This window comes from Loxodonta africana, chromosome 5, assembly GCF_030014295.1.
Source record: "Loxodonta africana isolate mLoxAfr1 chromosome 5, mLoxAfr1.hap2, whole genome shotgun sequence".
In the NCBI taxonomy this organism is placed as follows: domain Eukaryota; kingdom Metazoa; phylum Chordata; class Mammalia; order Proboscidea; family Elephantidae; genus Loxodonta; species Loxodonta africana.
In genome coordinates this window covers 122,303,802-122,319,380 of record NC_087346.1, presented here as the reverse complement: position 1 = coordinate 122,319,380, position 15,579 = coordinate 122,303,802, and the positions used below count along the sequence as shown (strand labels likewise).

General features: G+C 36.1%; 1 protein-coding gene across 6 annotated transcripts in view; it reads right to left on the bottom strand.

Moving 5' to 3' along the window:
- The window catches only part of ARAP2 (ArfGAP with RhoGAP domain, ankyrin repeat and PH domain 2), a 253,934-nt gene that overhangs the window by 49,785 nt on the left and 188,570 nt on the right, over nt 1-15,579 (bottom strand). For 5 of the 6 annotated variants that reach the window (XM_064285968.1, XM_064285970.1, XM_064285969.1 and 2 more), the window contains 5 exons: nt 14,466-14,571; nt 10,844-10,991; nt 8,921-8,989; nt 5,885-5,959; nt 2,400-2,517 (listed from right to left, as the gene is read on the bottom strand). In XM_064285968.1, the coding sequence (XP_064142038.1) occupies nt 2,400-2,517; nt 5,885-5,959; nt 8,921-8,989; nt 10,844-10,991; nt 14,466-14,571 (516 nt within the window). The remainder of the gene's footprint in view (nt 1-2,399; nt 2,518-5,884; nt 5,960-8,920; nt 8,990-10,843; nt 10,992-14,465; nt 14,572-15,579) is intronic. The other variant, XM_064285973.1, reaches the window with a different exon arrangement.

Sequence of the window (15,579 nt, the reverse complement as noted above, 5' to 3'; positions counted from 1 at the left end):
CTTCCTCATTTCTTCCTTTCGCTTTAACTACTCTATATTCAAAGACCAGCTTTCAGAGTCTCTTCCAACATCCATTTTGGTCTTTTCTTTCTTTCCTGTCTTTATAATGATCTCTTGCTTTCTTCACGTATGATGTCCTTGATGTCATTCCACAACTCATCTGGTCTTCGGTCGTTAGTGTTCAATGTGTCAAATCTATTCTTGAGATGGTCTCTAAATTCAGGTGGGATATGCTCAAGTTTGTACTTTTGCTCTCATGGACTTGTTTGAATTTTCTTCAGTTTCAACCTGAACTTGCATATGAGCAATTGATATACTCTGTTCCAGCCTTGTAGTCGATTTGCACACATGTAGTCGATTTGCACATATGTAGTCGATTTGATTCCTGAGTATTCCACTTGGCTAGGTCTACGTGTATAGTCGCCATTTATGTTGTTGAAAAAAGGCATGTGCAACAAGGAAGCCGCTGGTCTTGCAAAATACCATCATGGAATCTCAGGTGTCATTTCTATCACCAAAACCATACTTTTCAACTACTAATCCTTCTTGGTTTCCAAATTTTGCATTCTAGCCCTTAGTGCTGGACACTGGGAATTAATCCTTAGTGCTACACACTAGGGATTAATAAAAAAGGCAGAGTCTTTCCATCCAGGAAGCTTCCATCAAGAAAGAAAAACATATGCACTGTAAAAGAAGATATGACAAACTGCAGTAATAGCCTTAGCTTAGATTCTAAAGAAGGTAATCAGGTGGGCCAAAGAAAGCAAGGGTAAAGGTTTATTTGGGGGCAGTGGTGGTTTCTTTCCATGTTGGAGACTACAGTTTGATTCCTGGTCAATGCTCCTAAAGAGAAGCCACCACCCATCTGTCAGTGGAGGCTTGCGTGTTGCTATGATACCAAATAGGTTTTAGGGGAGCTTTCAGACACACAGCCTACCAAAATCAGCCAATGGAAACCCTATGGATTGCGACTGTTCAGTCCTATTGTACATGGGATTTCCGTGAACCAGGGGCTAACTTAATGATAACTAACGATAACAGAAGTGTGTTTCCTGAAAACCAGTTTACACTTTAGTCAGGCACAAGGAATGGAAGAGATTACCTGTAAAGAATATGTAAAATGAGGAAAGGTAGAAAAGGAGATTAGAGCTGGGCAAACTCAATGTTCAGGGAACAGATGAAAAAGGACTACAAATGAGATAACGAAAAATGCTGAGAGAACCAGGAAGAGAATCCAGTCAGGACTGAAAGCAGAATGAAGACCTTCAAAAAGAAAGAACAGTCATTAACAAAAAATCCAACATAAAGAACACATAAAGTCGACTGCAACGCAATTCCACCGGACTTGGCAGTTAGAGGGCATCGGAGCCATTTTCCATTGCTGTTTCCATGAATGGGGAGGACTGAGCCTGGCTCTGGGGGACATACTGTGCAAACTGACACCAAAGCATCACAGTCATTCAATCTTGGCAGTGTAAACTGAAAAATATCACTTTAATACAAACTAAATATTTAAAAAATTGTGCACAATAAAAGAAATGAAGGAATAAAAACAAGATGGAACAATAAAAGAGTATTTTGTAAGTCCATTTCACTCTAACACTGATTTCAACACTCCGAACAATATACCATAGGGTATTTCAATGTTGGATTTTAATTTCTATCTTCAGCTTGCAGGGGCAAGATTTCATTCTTGGCAGTTTGACAGCTGTACTTGAAAGGGTCCCAAGACCTCAAGTAGGTAACAGATGGACAGATGGTCTAGGTACAAAGATGCCCTGCATCTTATTATTTTTTTTTTCTCGAGGTCTTTAAAACTAAATGGTGTTATTACAATGTTACAGGGTAGTCAAGGTGTTTTCAAAGCTCTCTTTACCCTTTGATGTCTTTGGGATGAAAGATGACAAAATATTTGGTCACTAAAGATATAATAGAAAAATGTAAAAAAAAAAAAAAAACTTTGGTTAGGCTTAAAACAAGATTGTTTTTATAAATAAATAATATTTTAAACCAATTTAACCCTCTTTGCTCATATTAAATAAGTGGCATGCACGAATAAGGTGAATGGTGGTGAATGGTAACCACATTTAGGATGTGGTTACAAATCAATGAAATTGCTTACGCTTATAGACAAAGTCCCTGAGGCGGCAATATAGGTATCTAAAGCTTTGTACTCTATTTTTAAAGTCTATAAAATAATCTAATCAGTTTGATGAGTAAAATCACAGGACGATAACCTGATGAGGTGATAACATATTTCATCACATGTATTGAAGTAGAAGGGAATTTGTAATAAGATATTAATCTTTAGTAAAACATAAAACTTTAATAATGATACTTCATAAAAATAGTATTTTTCATACTTAAAAAAATTAAGAAATCCTAGCATGGAAACTTACCTAGCTCTTCATTTTCAATGACTTCAAAAGTGGCCCAGACATCACCTTTTTTAGGAATGATATTTTTTATTGCTAATATATCATTAGTCAATTCTTCTGCTTCCATTATAGGTGATATCTGCAAGAAAAGCAAAATTTCCTTAGACGATATGTCAAACAAACAAGTAGGCTATGCTAGGGCAATAATACTCCCCATTCACCACAATGTTGTTGATGTTAGGTGCCTTTGAGTGGGTTTTGACTCATAGCAGCCTTACGTACAACAGAACAAAACTTTGCCCCGCCCTTTGCCATCCTCACAATCATTGCTGTTTGAGCCCATTGTTGTAGCATATTTGGATGCCCCAAGTTTCTTCACAATATGTCTAACTAGCTTCTCTATGCACAAAGAAAAAAACAGCATCTTCATATCTACTCCATAAAATGTAATGCGTTTTCATGCAAAAGAAAAAAGATGTTACAACATAGACATAATCAGGAAGAGTATTTTTCTCTTACTGAGTGAGCAATCAGATCACTCAGGAGGAAGACTGTACCTAGTCACACACAAAAAGGGATTCCAATTGTCTTCTAGCAGTAAACCTTTTCACTCATCAGTTCTATAATCAACAGTTCAGTGTGGCTTGGTGTATTCAGTCTGCGCCTTAAATCATACAGTCAGGTGCAGTCCCACCATGCCAAAAGGCCCAGGGTTTTAGCTGTCTGAGATGTCTATGTCATTCCACCTGGCAGATGGTGGGATACCGAAGGCATGCTGGAGCCAGAATTTCAGGTCATAGGGCAGAATCTAGATTGCCAGCCTGGAGTATAGCTCAACAAGAGTCCCCAAACCTCAGGTCATTGTGTAAGCATACCATCCTCTTCAGGAACTTTTGGGATTTGTAGTTAATTTTTTTCATGTTTCTGTTTTTGCCAATCTTAAGTGCATGCTAGCCAAAAGCAAGTTGGCTTACTTCAATTAGAATTTAGTTATAATGCTAAACAAAAGATGTTTCAAGAATTAGAATATTGCCACTTCAACTTAGTTTGCACAGCTCAGTAAAAGTATGTTCCTATTAAAAAACATACTCAAAAAAGAATGGGCTCATTTCCATTTCTCCTGCCCATGACTGCTCATAAGCATACTGCACACACACAAATCACATACATTTTTCATTACAGGTAACTCATACAGTCTATCTTTTGTACTTCATGGAACTTAGTGCTTTCTTTGTAATATATTAATTATACCTTACAGTTTAATGCATTCTATTCAGAAAAGCCCAACAAGATATAAGCTTAAAACAAAAGAAAGACAGGATCTGGGAAAAGTGGAAAGCTTGAAGCAGAAGAAACAGTAAATGACTGACTTCAATGATGCTGTTCATCTGCATATATTTCAAAATTATAAGAAGTAAAGCCCTTTCTTAAAATAATGAATTATTAAGAAACCAAACTTGTAAAATAGGCAGGTAGGGAGTGCCTCTGGTTGAAACGGGAATGGAAGAAACAAACTCTGCTCTTAGCACACCTAGATTCTACAGAGCATAGTTTGGAAATCCTTACTCCAGGGATAACACAGATCAGTACAGTGAACATCAGGATGGAATTATGAAGACCCAAGTTTGAGTACTAGCCATAATTTTTTTTTCCTAGTTTCCATTCCTACAAATTTGGGACATCACTTGCTTCAAATACCTTTGGGGAATAAGTTAATGATCACCCAAGATAAATATAAATAAAGGCTTTACAAAGTCTTAAGAAATCAATAAGTTGTTAATAATTATTTCTGTATAGCTGTTATGTTTTGTAAAAGCATTTGGAGTTGCTAGGTCAAAGTGGATAGTACTTTATCTGAATACACCTAAAATGACAGGAGAATTTTGCCCAATTATAACCTGTCACGGTTCTATAAGAAAGATAAAGTTAAAATGTGCAGCAAAAGAGATTATTTGCAGGTAGAGTTAAGTCATGAGGATGGAGCCGGACTGGACAGTGTTTCCTTCTGTTGTGTACAGGGTCGCTATGAGTCGGAACCGACTCGACAGCACTTAACAACAACAGAGTTAAGTCACATACTCTGAATACCTCTTCTAGCATTAGTGATGGGCTTGCACTGATTAATATGTAATAGTTCCTAAATTTCATTATGATCCATATCAAACACTGAGTATAAGAAACACAGTATGGCTAAGGAGTAGAGAAAGGGAGTCCTGGTGACGTAGGAGTTTAGCACTTGGCTGCTAACCGAAAGGTTTGCAGTTTGAACCCACCAGCTGCTCCATGGGAGAAAGATGTGGCAGTCTACTTCTGTAAATATCACAGCCTTGGAAACCCTATGGGACAGTATTACGGTCCTATACGATCGCTATGAGTTGGAATCAATTCATTGGCTACGGGTTTGGTTTTTTGGTAAGGAATGGAGAAACAATTGCCCTGTAAGGACAAACCCTATGATTATAGTAGTGCCATACAGTCACAGTAAACACTCATTAAAATTAGATAAACTAACAATGACAATATATTTAACATAAGTAAAGTTCAGAAGTACCAAACACTGAGCCTGTTTAATCTTGACTTTAACAAAGATGAGGAGCTAAAGCTCAATCTCTCGTTTACATGGCAGATTATCTATTCCTCACAGAGAAGATAGTCTTATTAAGTAAGATCCTGAAATATCACTGTTGCTATCTATTCTATAGTTTGTTGTTAGGTGCCATCGAGTTGGTTCTGACTCATGGCGACCCTACGTACAACAGAACAAAACACTGCCCGGTCCTCGTCATCCTCACAATCATTGTTACGCTTAAGCCTATGCTGCAGCCACTGTGTCAATCCATCCTGTTGAGGGTCTTCCTTTTTTTACACTGACCCTCTACTTTACCAAGCATTACTATCCCTACCACAGACTAATTAATGGACATGTTAATATAAGTAAGACCTATTTTTAATACAGAACAAACAATAAATATTCTCAAGGAAGAAAAGAGTTATCTAATATTCAATTAAATTGGGAGACTGGCAGCTAAAATTGAGGACACAAGAGTGAGGGTTTATTAACAGTATCAGTTGTAATATTTATTGAACATTAACTACACGCTGAGCAATTTGCTAAGTGTTTTACATGCACTGTCCTACTGAGTACTCACATCAGTGCTATGATATAATTTTTCTTCATTTTACAGATGAAAAGCATAAGACTCAGAAAGCTGCTTACTGTTAAACAGCTGAGACAGGAGGAGCTAGTGTTTGCACTCAGCTATTTTCCAGGACCTCTGGAAAATCCTAACCTTCACCTAAACCACATAAGCTGTTCTCTTTCCAAATGACCAGATCATAGAATTCCAGAGGATACTGGCATGAAAAATCAATCTTGTCATGAATCATGGCTTGAATTGGAGATGTAACATAAAATGTAAGAAACACTGGGAAATTCAAAATATATAAATTAATTCTAACACTTGTGATTTTCAAGAGTACTCTTTTCACCCATCTTCAAGACTCACCCGAATTATAATACTACAATCAGGTTCCTTCCTTTCAACATACACTTCAATTAACAAATCTCCAGCCTGCGAAACCTAGAAAAAGGCAAATGTAAAGAAAGGATATGTAAGTATGTGTTGCATGAACACACATAAGACACTTAAGAAGATTATAAAGTCTTAGTTATGTTTCTAACTATTTTATGATGATGAAGTGAGCTCAATTGCCCTGTTAACAAGTACGAAGATCCCCGTATTTCAGATATGGTAGATTAGGGACAAGGAATCTACACAAATGCAATCAACAGCAACACACACAATGCAATTTTTAATCTTTTACTCAGAGTTCAGTGTCCTAGAAAACCCTCACATTCTGACAAAAAATAATGAGTCTGGCTACAATTAAAATATGCAGACTACAGCAACAGAAGCTGTAACAGTGATCACCAAGTATGTTAACAGGATAAACAAAACGAGGAGGGAAAATGAGCCATATGCAATTCTGCTTTAGGCTGCAGTGCAGGCATAACACCAATAATTAAAGGGGAAATTAAGTCCTACTAACTTTTCAAACAGATAATGTGTCCAAAAAAATGAAATTTGAGGATAAATTAGGTCAGAGCTATATTTAAATTACAAACAGAAAAAAGTAAGTTTATCAAGAAAAAAATAACATGAAGTGCTAGAATAAGGCAGGTAATAAGAATAAGTTTTTATTTTAATAATCTTTGGCCAAACATTAAGTTAGTTGGGTCATTATTCTAGAAGGTATAGTAAATGAAGAAGATACAAGCCATAAAATAAAAAAGCATAACACTTTTTTTTTTAGATAGATTAATGTGGATAAGCTTAGTAAAGAGCCATCTGAATCTATAAGAAATCTTTTGAGTAGCATTTTTCAAAACTTTTCTTAGCCCTTTGAAGACCCAATATTTTTCTGCTTTGAATCTTTTGTTGATACCATGTGTTTTCATTAATACAATGCATGCTGAATCATTGACTGTGTCTGAATTTTTTGTAGGTAATATGGACTCTTTATTCCAACCTGATGCCAAAAATCCAAGCCTCACAGTCCAGCAGTACCCTCGATTCTGCCACCAGAATCCAGAGGTACATAAAATTTTTTCCAAATTCTGTATTTTTCCTACCAAAAACATCTATTCAGCACCACCTCATACAAAACCCTGTGAAAACAGTAATTTGTGGCAGATGCCCATTTATTCTGTTTTGGTTATACAGGTCCCCACCTGCCAGCACCAAGTACTGTCAGTGGGACAGCAGCTTCCCAGTGAACCCTAGAAGTAGAAAAAGTAGCTGGTAGCTATATGTACCACTGGTCTCAAAAGGGTTTAAGGTGTGTAATCGCAAAGAAGTAATGTCTACCACTTTTTCGTTTAGTGGTCCTAATGGAGAAACAATGATTCAGAAGTTAAATTTGGCTCAGAATAAAATCTAATAAGTAAATTTGTGGAGGAATCATTTAAGAATGTATTCTGAAAAAGTCTTCTTAATTATATTGGTACCATAAGCTTAGAAAAGCTTACTTCCAATTTTTCTTCCTCACTTTAGATGCTACACAAAAAATTCTGGGGAAGAAAAGGTAGAATTAACGTTTTTGCTTTTCACTATGTCTGTATAAACAACTCTTCAGGAAGGACATATCTTCAAAATTAAAAAAGAAAACACAAAGAATTCATACAGTGAAGCCAAAAAGAACAACAGCTAAGAGGTAAGACAGAGACTGTCAGAAAATGATCTAGAGTTCTAAACAAATTAGAGAAAACTTCAAGCAAAAGAACAAATTTTTCTAAGCTCTTCTACTTTTCTCTCGCAATCACTATATTTTACAGATCACTCTTTCATATTTTTACTTAAATATACTGATTTCGAAAGCATTCAAGACTCATTTGTTATAATAAGTATAACAAAGATAAAAATCCAGAAGGACATTCACATTTATCTAAAAGCAATATAAATAATATTGCCCAAGATTATCCCTTAGGCCCACAAAACCCTTTATTTCATGGTTAAAACCGTCCCCAAAAGTGAGAACTTAAGAGAACTGATGACAAGCCAGACATTTTAGTGTTAAGGATAACTGATTTGGAAGGTGCACAAATTACTTTAGGTCAAAATGTAAGAAATATTTCCTTAGGTATTTAATATCACAGAATTAGTACTTGGCATTAAAAATGGAAGCCTCCTCTATCTGGATTCTTCATATAGATTGACAGCTTTGATGACTCTTCTCAGTAATAACGGGCATTGCAGGACTGAGGAAAACTTAGGGTCTGGCTAATAAGGATGAATTTGCCTAATTTTCTAACTGTTATCTGTAAACAGAGAACATGTGAACCATTTCTACTATATATATTGGTTCTTGAATTCTAGTATAATTCCCAGTTCTCAGACAATTAATGATAAACCTTACGAAGTTCCAATGAATACTCATCAACAAGGAAAGGTAGCTTGGAAAGTATAGTGCAACATGAACACACAAATCCAATACAATGTGACTGAGAAAAGTTAAGACAGGATCTAGAGAAGCTGACTTCAGACAAAAATTAGCATGTTAGAAGGACCACATTAGAAATATTTTGATTAACACAATCATTTAAGAGCGTGCAGAGCAAAAGCATGTGAGGAACAATTTTATATTTTTTAAGTCAAATGGAAAGAATCGTTAAGACTCAGGAGTCTGAATTTTCAAATCATTCTAAAATTTTTTTGGCTTTAGATGCTTCCTTTGAAATCCGCTGGCATTTTCAATACTGTTTTTACATATGAAATTTGATTATGTAAAGGAAAGCTTCAAAAGATTAATACTGACTTTTCCCTCTATATTTTGAAAAATTCACATTAATATGCTTTGGCATTCTGCATGTATGTATCATGCTGCAGAATTACAGAAAACTACTTTATCTAGGGTTTTTCCCCCCATTACTTTTCATTTGCTCCCAGTAGGAACTTGAAAATAAACACGGCAAATGTCTTCACTTACAATGGAAGGATATATATTTATTTAAATTCTTTAGAGATCTCACTAGTTCTACTCACTTGAGTGTCTTTCCACTTGGTAATAAAGCTATTCTCTATGTCCATTTGTTTGACTTGTTCTTCTTTAACCTGTTTAAAATATAATTTGGGAGATTCTAATAATGTAGAACACAAGGATCTATGGTAGTATCCTCAGGGAACTCTTCAGGAATTTAAATACCAACAAGTTAAAAATAAATGAGAATGATCATCTTCATCAGCACGTGCCCACATATCTAGGGCTACAGATAAAACGAGAGAGAGAGTCTAACAAAGTTCAGAACATTTTCTGATGACATGACTTCAGGCTGCAGGTGGATAATGGAAGTTCTATGTCTAAGGAGATTTAATAAGCCAGGAGGCTGATGATTGGTTCCATAAAGTTTATGTAGTTAAGAGACAAAACTCATTTTTCATACTGAAATGCTCATTAAGTGCTTATTACATTTCCACCATTCTGTTAAAGTTGAGCTTAGCACAACTATGAAGACAGCTACTGATTTTCTATTAATGGTAGAGCACAATAAAATGAGAAATAAAGAAAGAGAGCATGTAAAGCCACACATTAATTTTTTTTCTAATTATATCATTTCTCAGCATCAGAATTATTGCAAAAAAGTTGCTATTGATCAAAACAGCAGACACATATAGAGAGAAATAAAAAGGAGATGAAAGAGCAAAGAGAGTTCAACAATTCTGGTATCCATTCCTACACAAATTAAGATACACATATTGTTATTTGGTTAAAATAGTTCATTTCTCTTCACAATGGATTCTTGTGATATTATCTTGTGATAATAATGTAAACCCAAAACCACTGCCATCAAGCCGATTCTGACTCATAGTGACCCTATAGGACAGAGTAGAACTGCCCCTTAGGGTTTCCAAGAAGCAGCTGGTGGATTCGAACTTCCGACCTTTTGGTTAGCAGTCGAGCTCTTAACCACCGTGCCCTCTATATAAAAACCTATTACATTAACTCATTTGATTTCATCTGGCATATCCATAGCCCTGAAGGACAAGCAGTGTTATCCAACACATTTTATGGAATACTCAGTCTGAATGAAAAAACTGGGGTGCTAGAACTAGTTAAGTAATAGAGCTGCATCTTTGATCACCCCCCAAAAAATCTACCAGACCTATTGCCATCAAGGCAATTCCAATTCACAGAGACCCTATAGGACAGAATAGAACAGCCCGTAGGGTTTCCAAGGCTGTAATCTTTATGGAGCAGATTGCTACATCTTTTCCCCACAGACGTGCTGGTGGGTTGGAACCACCAACCTTTCAGTTAGCAGCCAAGCACTTTAACCACTGTGCCACCAGACCTCTTTATCATTGACAGATATCCATCAATTTCCAATAGTGTGCTTATTTGCTCACTTTTTATGTCTCTGAACCAAGGAATCATTCTTATTCTAGCAGTTTTCTGATAAAACATGAACATTTTAACTTCGAAAAGAGCAAACAGAAAAGTCAAATAATTAAAATAGAGATGTCTTAGTAAAAACCATATAACAATAATATTTCAGAATTTTCCTTTTTTTCCCCCAATAAAAAATAAGTAAAACCTTAAACTAAGTTCAGTTACAGAATTTAACAGCCTCGTGTTTATTACCCAACTTGTGAAATTTATAACTTCACACCTCTAAGCAGACATAGTTAAAACATACACATCCTGAAAATGAAAAAATAAATAAATAAAAGCCCTATAAATAGAACCGTTCTGTCCAGCAGACACCAGATGGTAAGAAAGCTTTAAAAGGAACCTGAATTTCAATGAATGGCTATAGCTTAAAAAGCTAGTTATATCTATAAAGTTAAAGATGCTGTAACTATCCTTTATTTTTAAATATTCATAAAGACCTGAATAAAACATCCGAAAATACATATCTTTGTTTGCATCAAAACTATTTTAACAAGGGCAGGACACATAATATTTACCTCAAATATTTCAACATAATTATTAATTAGGTCCTCGATTACATTCACTTCTTCACTAGTTTGTCCCTTAGTTTGAAACAAACAGGATGAAAAGGCCATGGCCAAATTATGAGCATTCATGTGATTGATTTCTGAGCATTTCTGTACCCTGCCAGGGAAAAACACAGCTCATTACGATTCACTTCTATTTGAACACTGCATAAAACTATAAGCCATAGTACTCATTTATCTTTTGTTTTTTCAAATGCACACATATAGAAGGCCTCTGATATAAAAGGTGTAGCAATGATTCAAAGAAAAACAGTTCTTTCTTCCAAGCAGTTTCCAGACTAGATAAGGATGACATTAGTACAAAAAAAAAAAGAAGCAGTAATTGACTGTTGATTTAGACACATCCAAGGAATTCCAGACAATAGGACAACCTGTGGCCAAGACATAAAGGTGTGTTTGAAGAAGCATGAAAGTCTGGTGGGACTGGAGCACAGGTGAAAAAAAGTAAAATAGGACAGAGCTTGAGTAGGAAAACAAGGCAAGAAAAGTAGACTGGGAGGCATACAGTGGTAGTGAGCTCCAAATTCCAGGGTCAGGTCTGGGCTAAATTTTCAAGAACATGCACATTGGCTGAAAAAGAATATCTGGTAGTATGTGTTTGATTATTCAAAATAGGATATTACATCTGAAAAAGTAGACACTTGATTTAAAAAAACACAACCACACATTTCCTGGATACAAGGAAGAATCGTTCTTTATAATGAAGTCATTTTTTCTAGATATAGTTTCTTCATGTAACCTAAGAATGCTGGGCTAGATGATAAGTCAGGTCTCTTCTAGCTTTAGTTTTCTCCATGTCTCATGAATCTCTGTATTTGGGGAAGGGAACTTTTGGGCTCATGCTGTCAGATCTGATCAAGCAAGTCAACTCTCCCAATCAGTCGGTCACAATGTTCAGATCCTACAATGAGCATTTAAAGGGTTCATAAGTTAAAATATTACAACAGTCACCCCAAGAAAGGGAACATTATATTAACAAAAACGCACTATATGAGAAGTGGGATGCATATGAAAATCACTTTAATACTCTCTACTTATTTGTCACTCACTGTGTATACAGCAGCTGCTAGACTGCCTATTTAATTATATTTGGAGAATTTTAAACACAGACTAAATAGAGGAGACCAAACTCTACCAACGGAAGGGAATACAGCAAGGCTGAGCTAGGTACTCGTGTCTATAAAGGAGCACAGATTCTAGTAAAAAAAAAACATGGAAAAGTGAATAAACATGACAGCAATACATATGATAACATAAAACGCATAATAAAATGACAAATTGTACAGCAGAGACAGGTAAAGCAAGCGTGATCATCACATATGATTTATAGGATGCATAAGAAATGGAAAGTTAATAGAAGAGGATGAAATAATTGTGAAAACCCCTCTCACAACCACTTCTGCACTGTTACTACACTAGATTGTAAACATCCGGAATATTTATGTGCAATGTCTGCCTGCATTAACAGAATCCAAACATCTCATGCCTAGAGAGTGTGGCTTTAATCACACTGTAGCTGAATAATACATATTTGGTAAATAGAATTAAGTAATGTTAGTCATGGATTATTAGTCTAGAGAATGAAGTAAATGCTAAGTCAACCTGATCTCATCCAACTTTTGACACTATCAACCATTCTCTTCCTCCTTTAGACTTCTTTCTACACCATTCTCCTTTGGTACTCTGTTTCTCACTCTCATCTTTAATCTCTGCGGTTGCCTTAACTTCTGGCATGAGTGGGTGAAATATATTATTTCCTTTTCTTCCTTCATTTCTCTGCCCCCAGATGTTGGCATTCCCAAGTGTTTTTATGTTCAGTTTGCTCCTTCTTTTCTCACTCAGGCCCTCCATCAAAAAGTCCAAGGAAATGGATACCTAATTAGACTCTGTGCCTCTATTCTTCCTCTTCCCAACCAATACCATCACAGGAGTTACTCTCCTAAAACAGATTTGATCAGTAACTCATCACTGAAAGGAATACAACCCAAATGTCTTGCATGACCTACAAAGCCTTTCACAATCTCCTGCTGACCAACCTTTAACAATCTCATTTCCTAGTTCCCAAAAGATACCCTTTACTCATTTTGCATACTGATCTTTCTTTCATTCCCAATTAATATACCCTTTTTAATTGGGTCTCTGTGAGTTGGAATCAACTTGAGAGCAATATATATATATATTTTTTTCAATCTGAGGCACAGAAGAATTCCCTTGACCTCAGCACAAAATTAATCATTTAATCTCTCCTCTATAAATCTATACCACGTACTAAATTTGTCTATATTAAGATTTGTCCCAATATCTCATAGGTGTAGTGATGGAACTACATATCATACGGACTCTATTTGCATGATACAATAAGAAAATCAGTCTCACAATAACAGATTTTACTCAGCGTGACCCTACAGGACACAGTAGAACTGCACCATAGGGTTTCCAAGGTATGGCCAGTGGATTCGAACTGCCAACCTTTTGTTTAGCAGGTGAGCTCTTAACCACCACACCACCAGGGCTCCATATATGAGAAGTAGTGGTTGGAAAAGGCAGCTAAAGAGAAAAGAAAACAAACTATGGACAATTTCTAAATTTAGATCCCAAATAAGATACCCTTAGTAGAATTCAAAGAATCCCTGGTAGCACAACGGTTAAGCAGCCAACTGCTAATCCAAAGGCTGGCAGTTCAAATCCACTCAGTGGCTTCCAGGAGAAAGATCTAACGATCTTCTTCCTTAAAAACTACAGCCTAAAAAACCCTATGAGGCAGTTCTATGCTGTCATGTGGGGTTGCAATGAGTCAAAATAGACTCAACAGCACATTAACAACAGTGAAATTCAGCTTCACAGAAACACTCAAGAGAGTATTCTATCTACGTAGTAAGCTACAAAAATTAATCCTTAAGCAATATTTAAAGTCTTATTAAAGTTTGTATAATAATTCTGACCAATAGAGAAATAAATAAACGAACCTTTAGTTTTAACTGAAAAGTTTATTTTCACACATCCTCATCCCTCAGATCTCATTTCTCAAGTCGTTATGCTCCTCCTATCTTTCCAAATGGGGGGGACTTCATGCCCTGACACCGACAATGTTTCTACCTTTTCAAATTTCCTCATCCAATCAATGGTCTGACATCAAAATTGGTAAAATATTAATAAAGAGGTGAGAGTTTATAACTGTCTAACACAAGAACACGTGGTGCTCACAGTGAGATTCCTGCAATAGACGTCTGGACGTCTGTCCCTGTACCTCCTCCCTCCCTTTCCAACTGCCCTCCCAAATGAGTTCTGAAATTCTTGCCTACACACTGGATGCTTTGGCGGGTGCTCTATGTGATTATTTCTGACTCTTTTAAGAAATTCTCTAGTACTATTTTTCTGTGTGTGTAGGTTAGTTACACAGAAAGAGAAGCTCAAGTGATAGTTTAGCAGGAATTTCATTTTCAAAAAGTTCTTAAGATACGGTGAAAGATTCAGGAACATGCCGAGGGTTAAACACACTTTAAATTTAAGAAATAATAACTTATTGAGTGCCACGTTCGAAATGTCTAGAAGAGTGCAGGCATCCACCCACCTGTAAAGGTGTTCAATTATAGCTGCCAAAGTGGCTCGATTGACCGTTGGAAGATTACGTATAAATGTGCCATACTTTTTAATTCTTTCCTTGTCATCTTGTGTATCTGGAGAAACAGAAAATCTTTAGGCTTACTTGACGTGGTAACTAATGATCTGTAGTATTAACTTGCCTTTTAAAGGTATTTTAAAGCAATATTCATAACTGTTTTTCAATAAGTAAACAATCAGATTTCAGTAAAAAATATTCAAGCTTATAAAGTAACTACCTACAATTCGGAAAAGCATGCATTTACATAAGGATAAAGATTCCATAGTGGTGTGCTATAGCTATTATACTTTGTAATTAAAAATAAAGCACTTTCAAAAATATTGAACTTCACTTAACCGGAATACATTAATTACACAAATTAAAGTACAAATTAAATAGAAAAGCCACAAGTATTTTAACTCCTGCTATGTAAAGGTTTCATTATTTGCAACTGAAAAATGACATTTCTGATTCTTCTTTCCTTATGAGATCATAAAACTCTTTTCAAAGTTATGAACAAGCCCAGAGTTAGGAACTGCCTGCATTACCCTTCAGATCTACATACAGGGCCATTTACCAGCCCTGCTACCTCACCTATTTGGAAAAGATGAAGGGATAATCAGAGGAGCCATGTGCAGGCCCTAGAAACTGTGATGCAGACTTAGAGGATGGACCCTTGACACTGGAATGGACAGCACTCGGTTGGTTCACGGAAAAAAGGAAGGGGAGTTACCTTCCATGCTTCTGACTTGAAGATGTCAAATACCTGGAGAAACTAGAGATAGTATTCCTCAAAGTATTAGACTCTATAGAGGATGCAAGGTGGTGGTTTGATCTAACCTACTAGCTGACAGGGGAAATAAAAGACCATTCTTCAAATAAATAACTTTGGTTGACCCTAACTGAAGGGGGCTGCATTCATGTATTACCTCTCATTTCTCAACTACATTTGGAAACATGACTTTTCAGTTCCTGCTTATCCCTAGCTATTCTATTCACAGAAAGCTAGCAGCACATTAATGATTCTTTAAAAGCACACAGTCACTTGTAAAGACATTAGGATCCCTGGGGATGTAAGAAACTC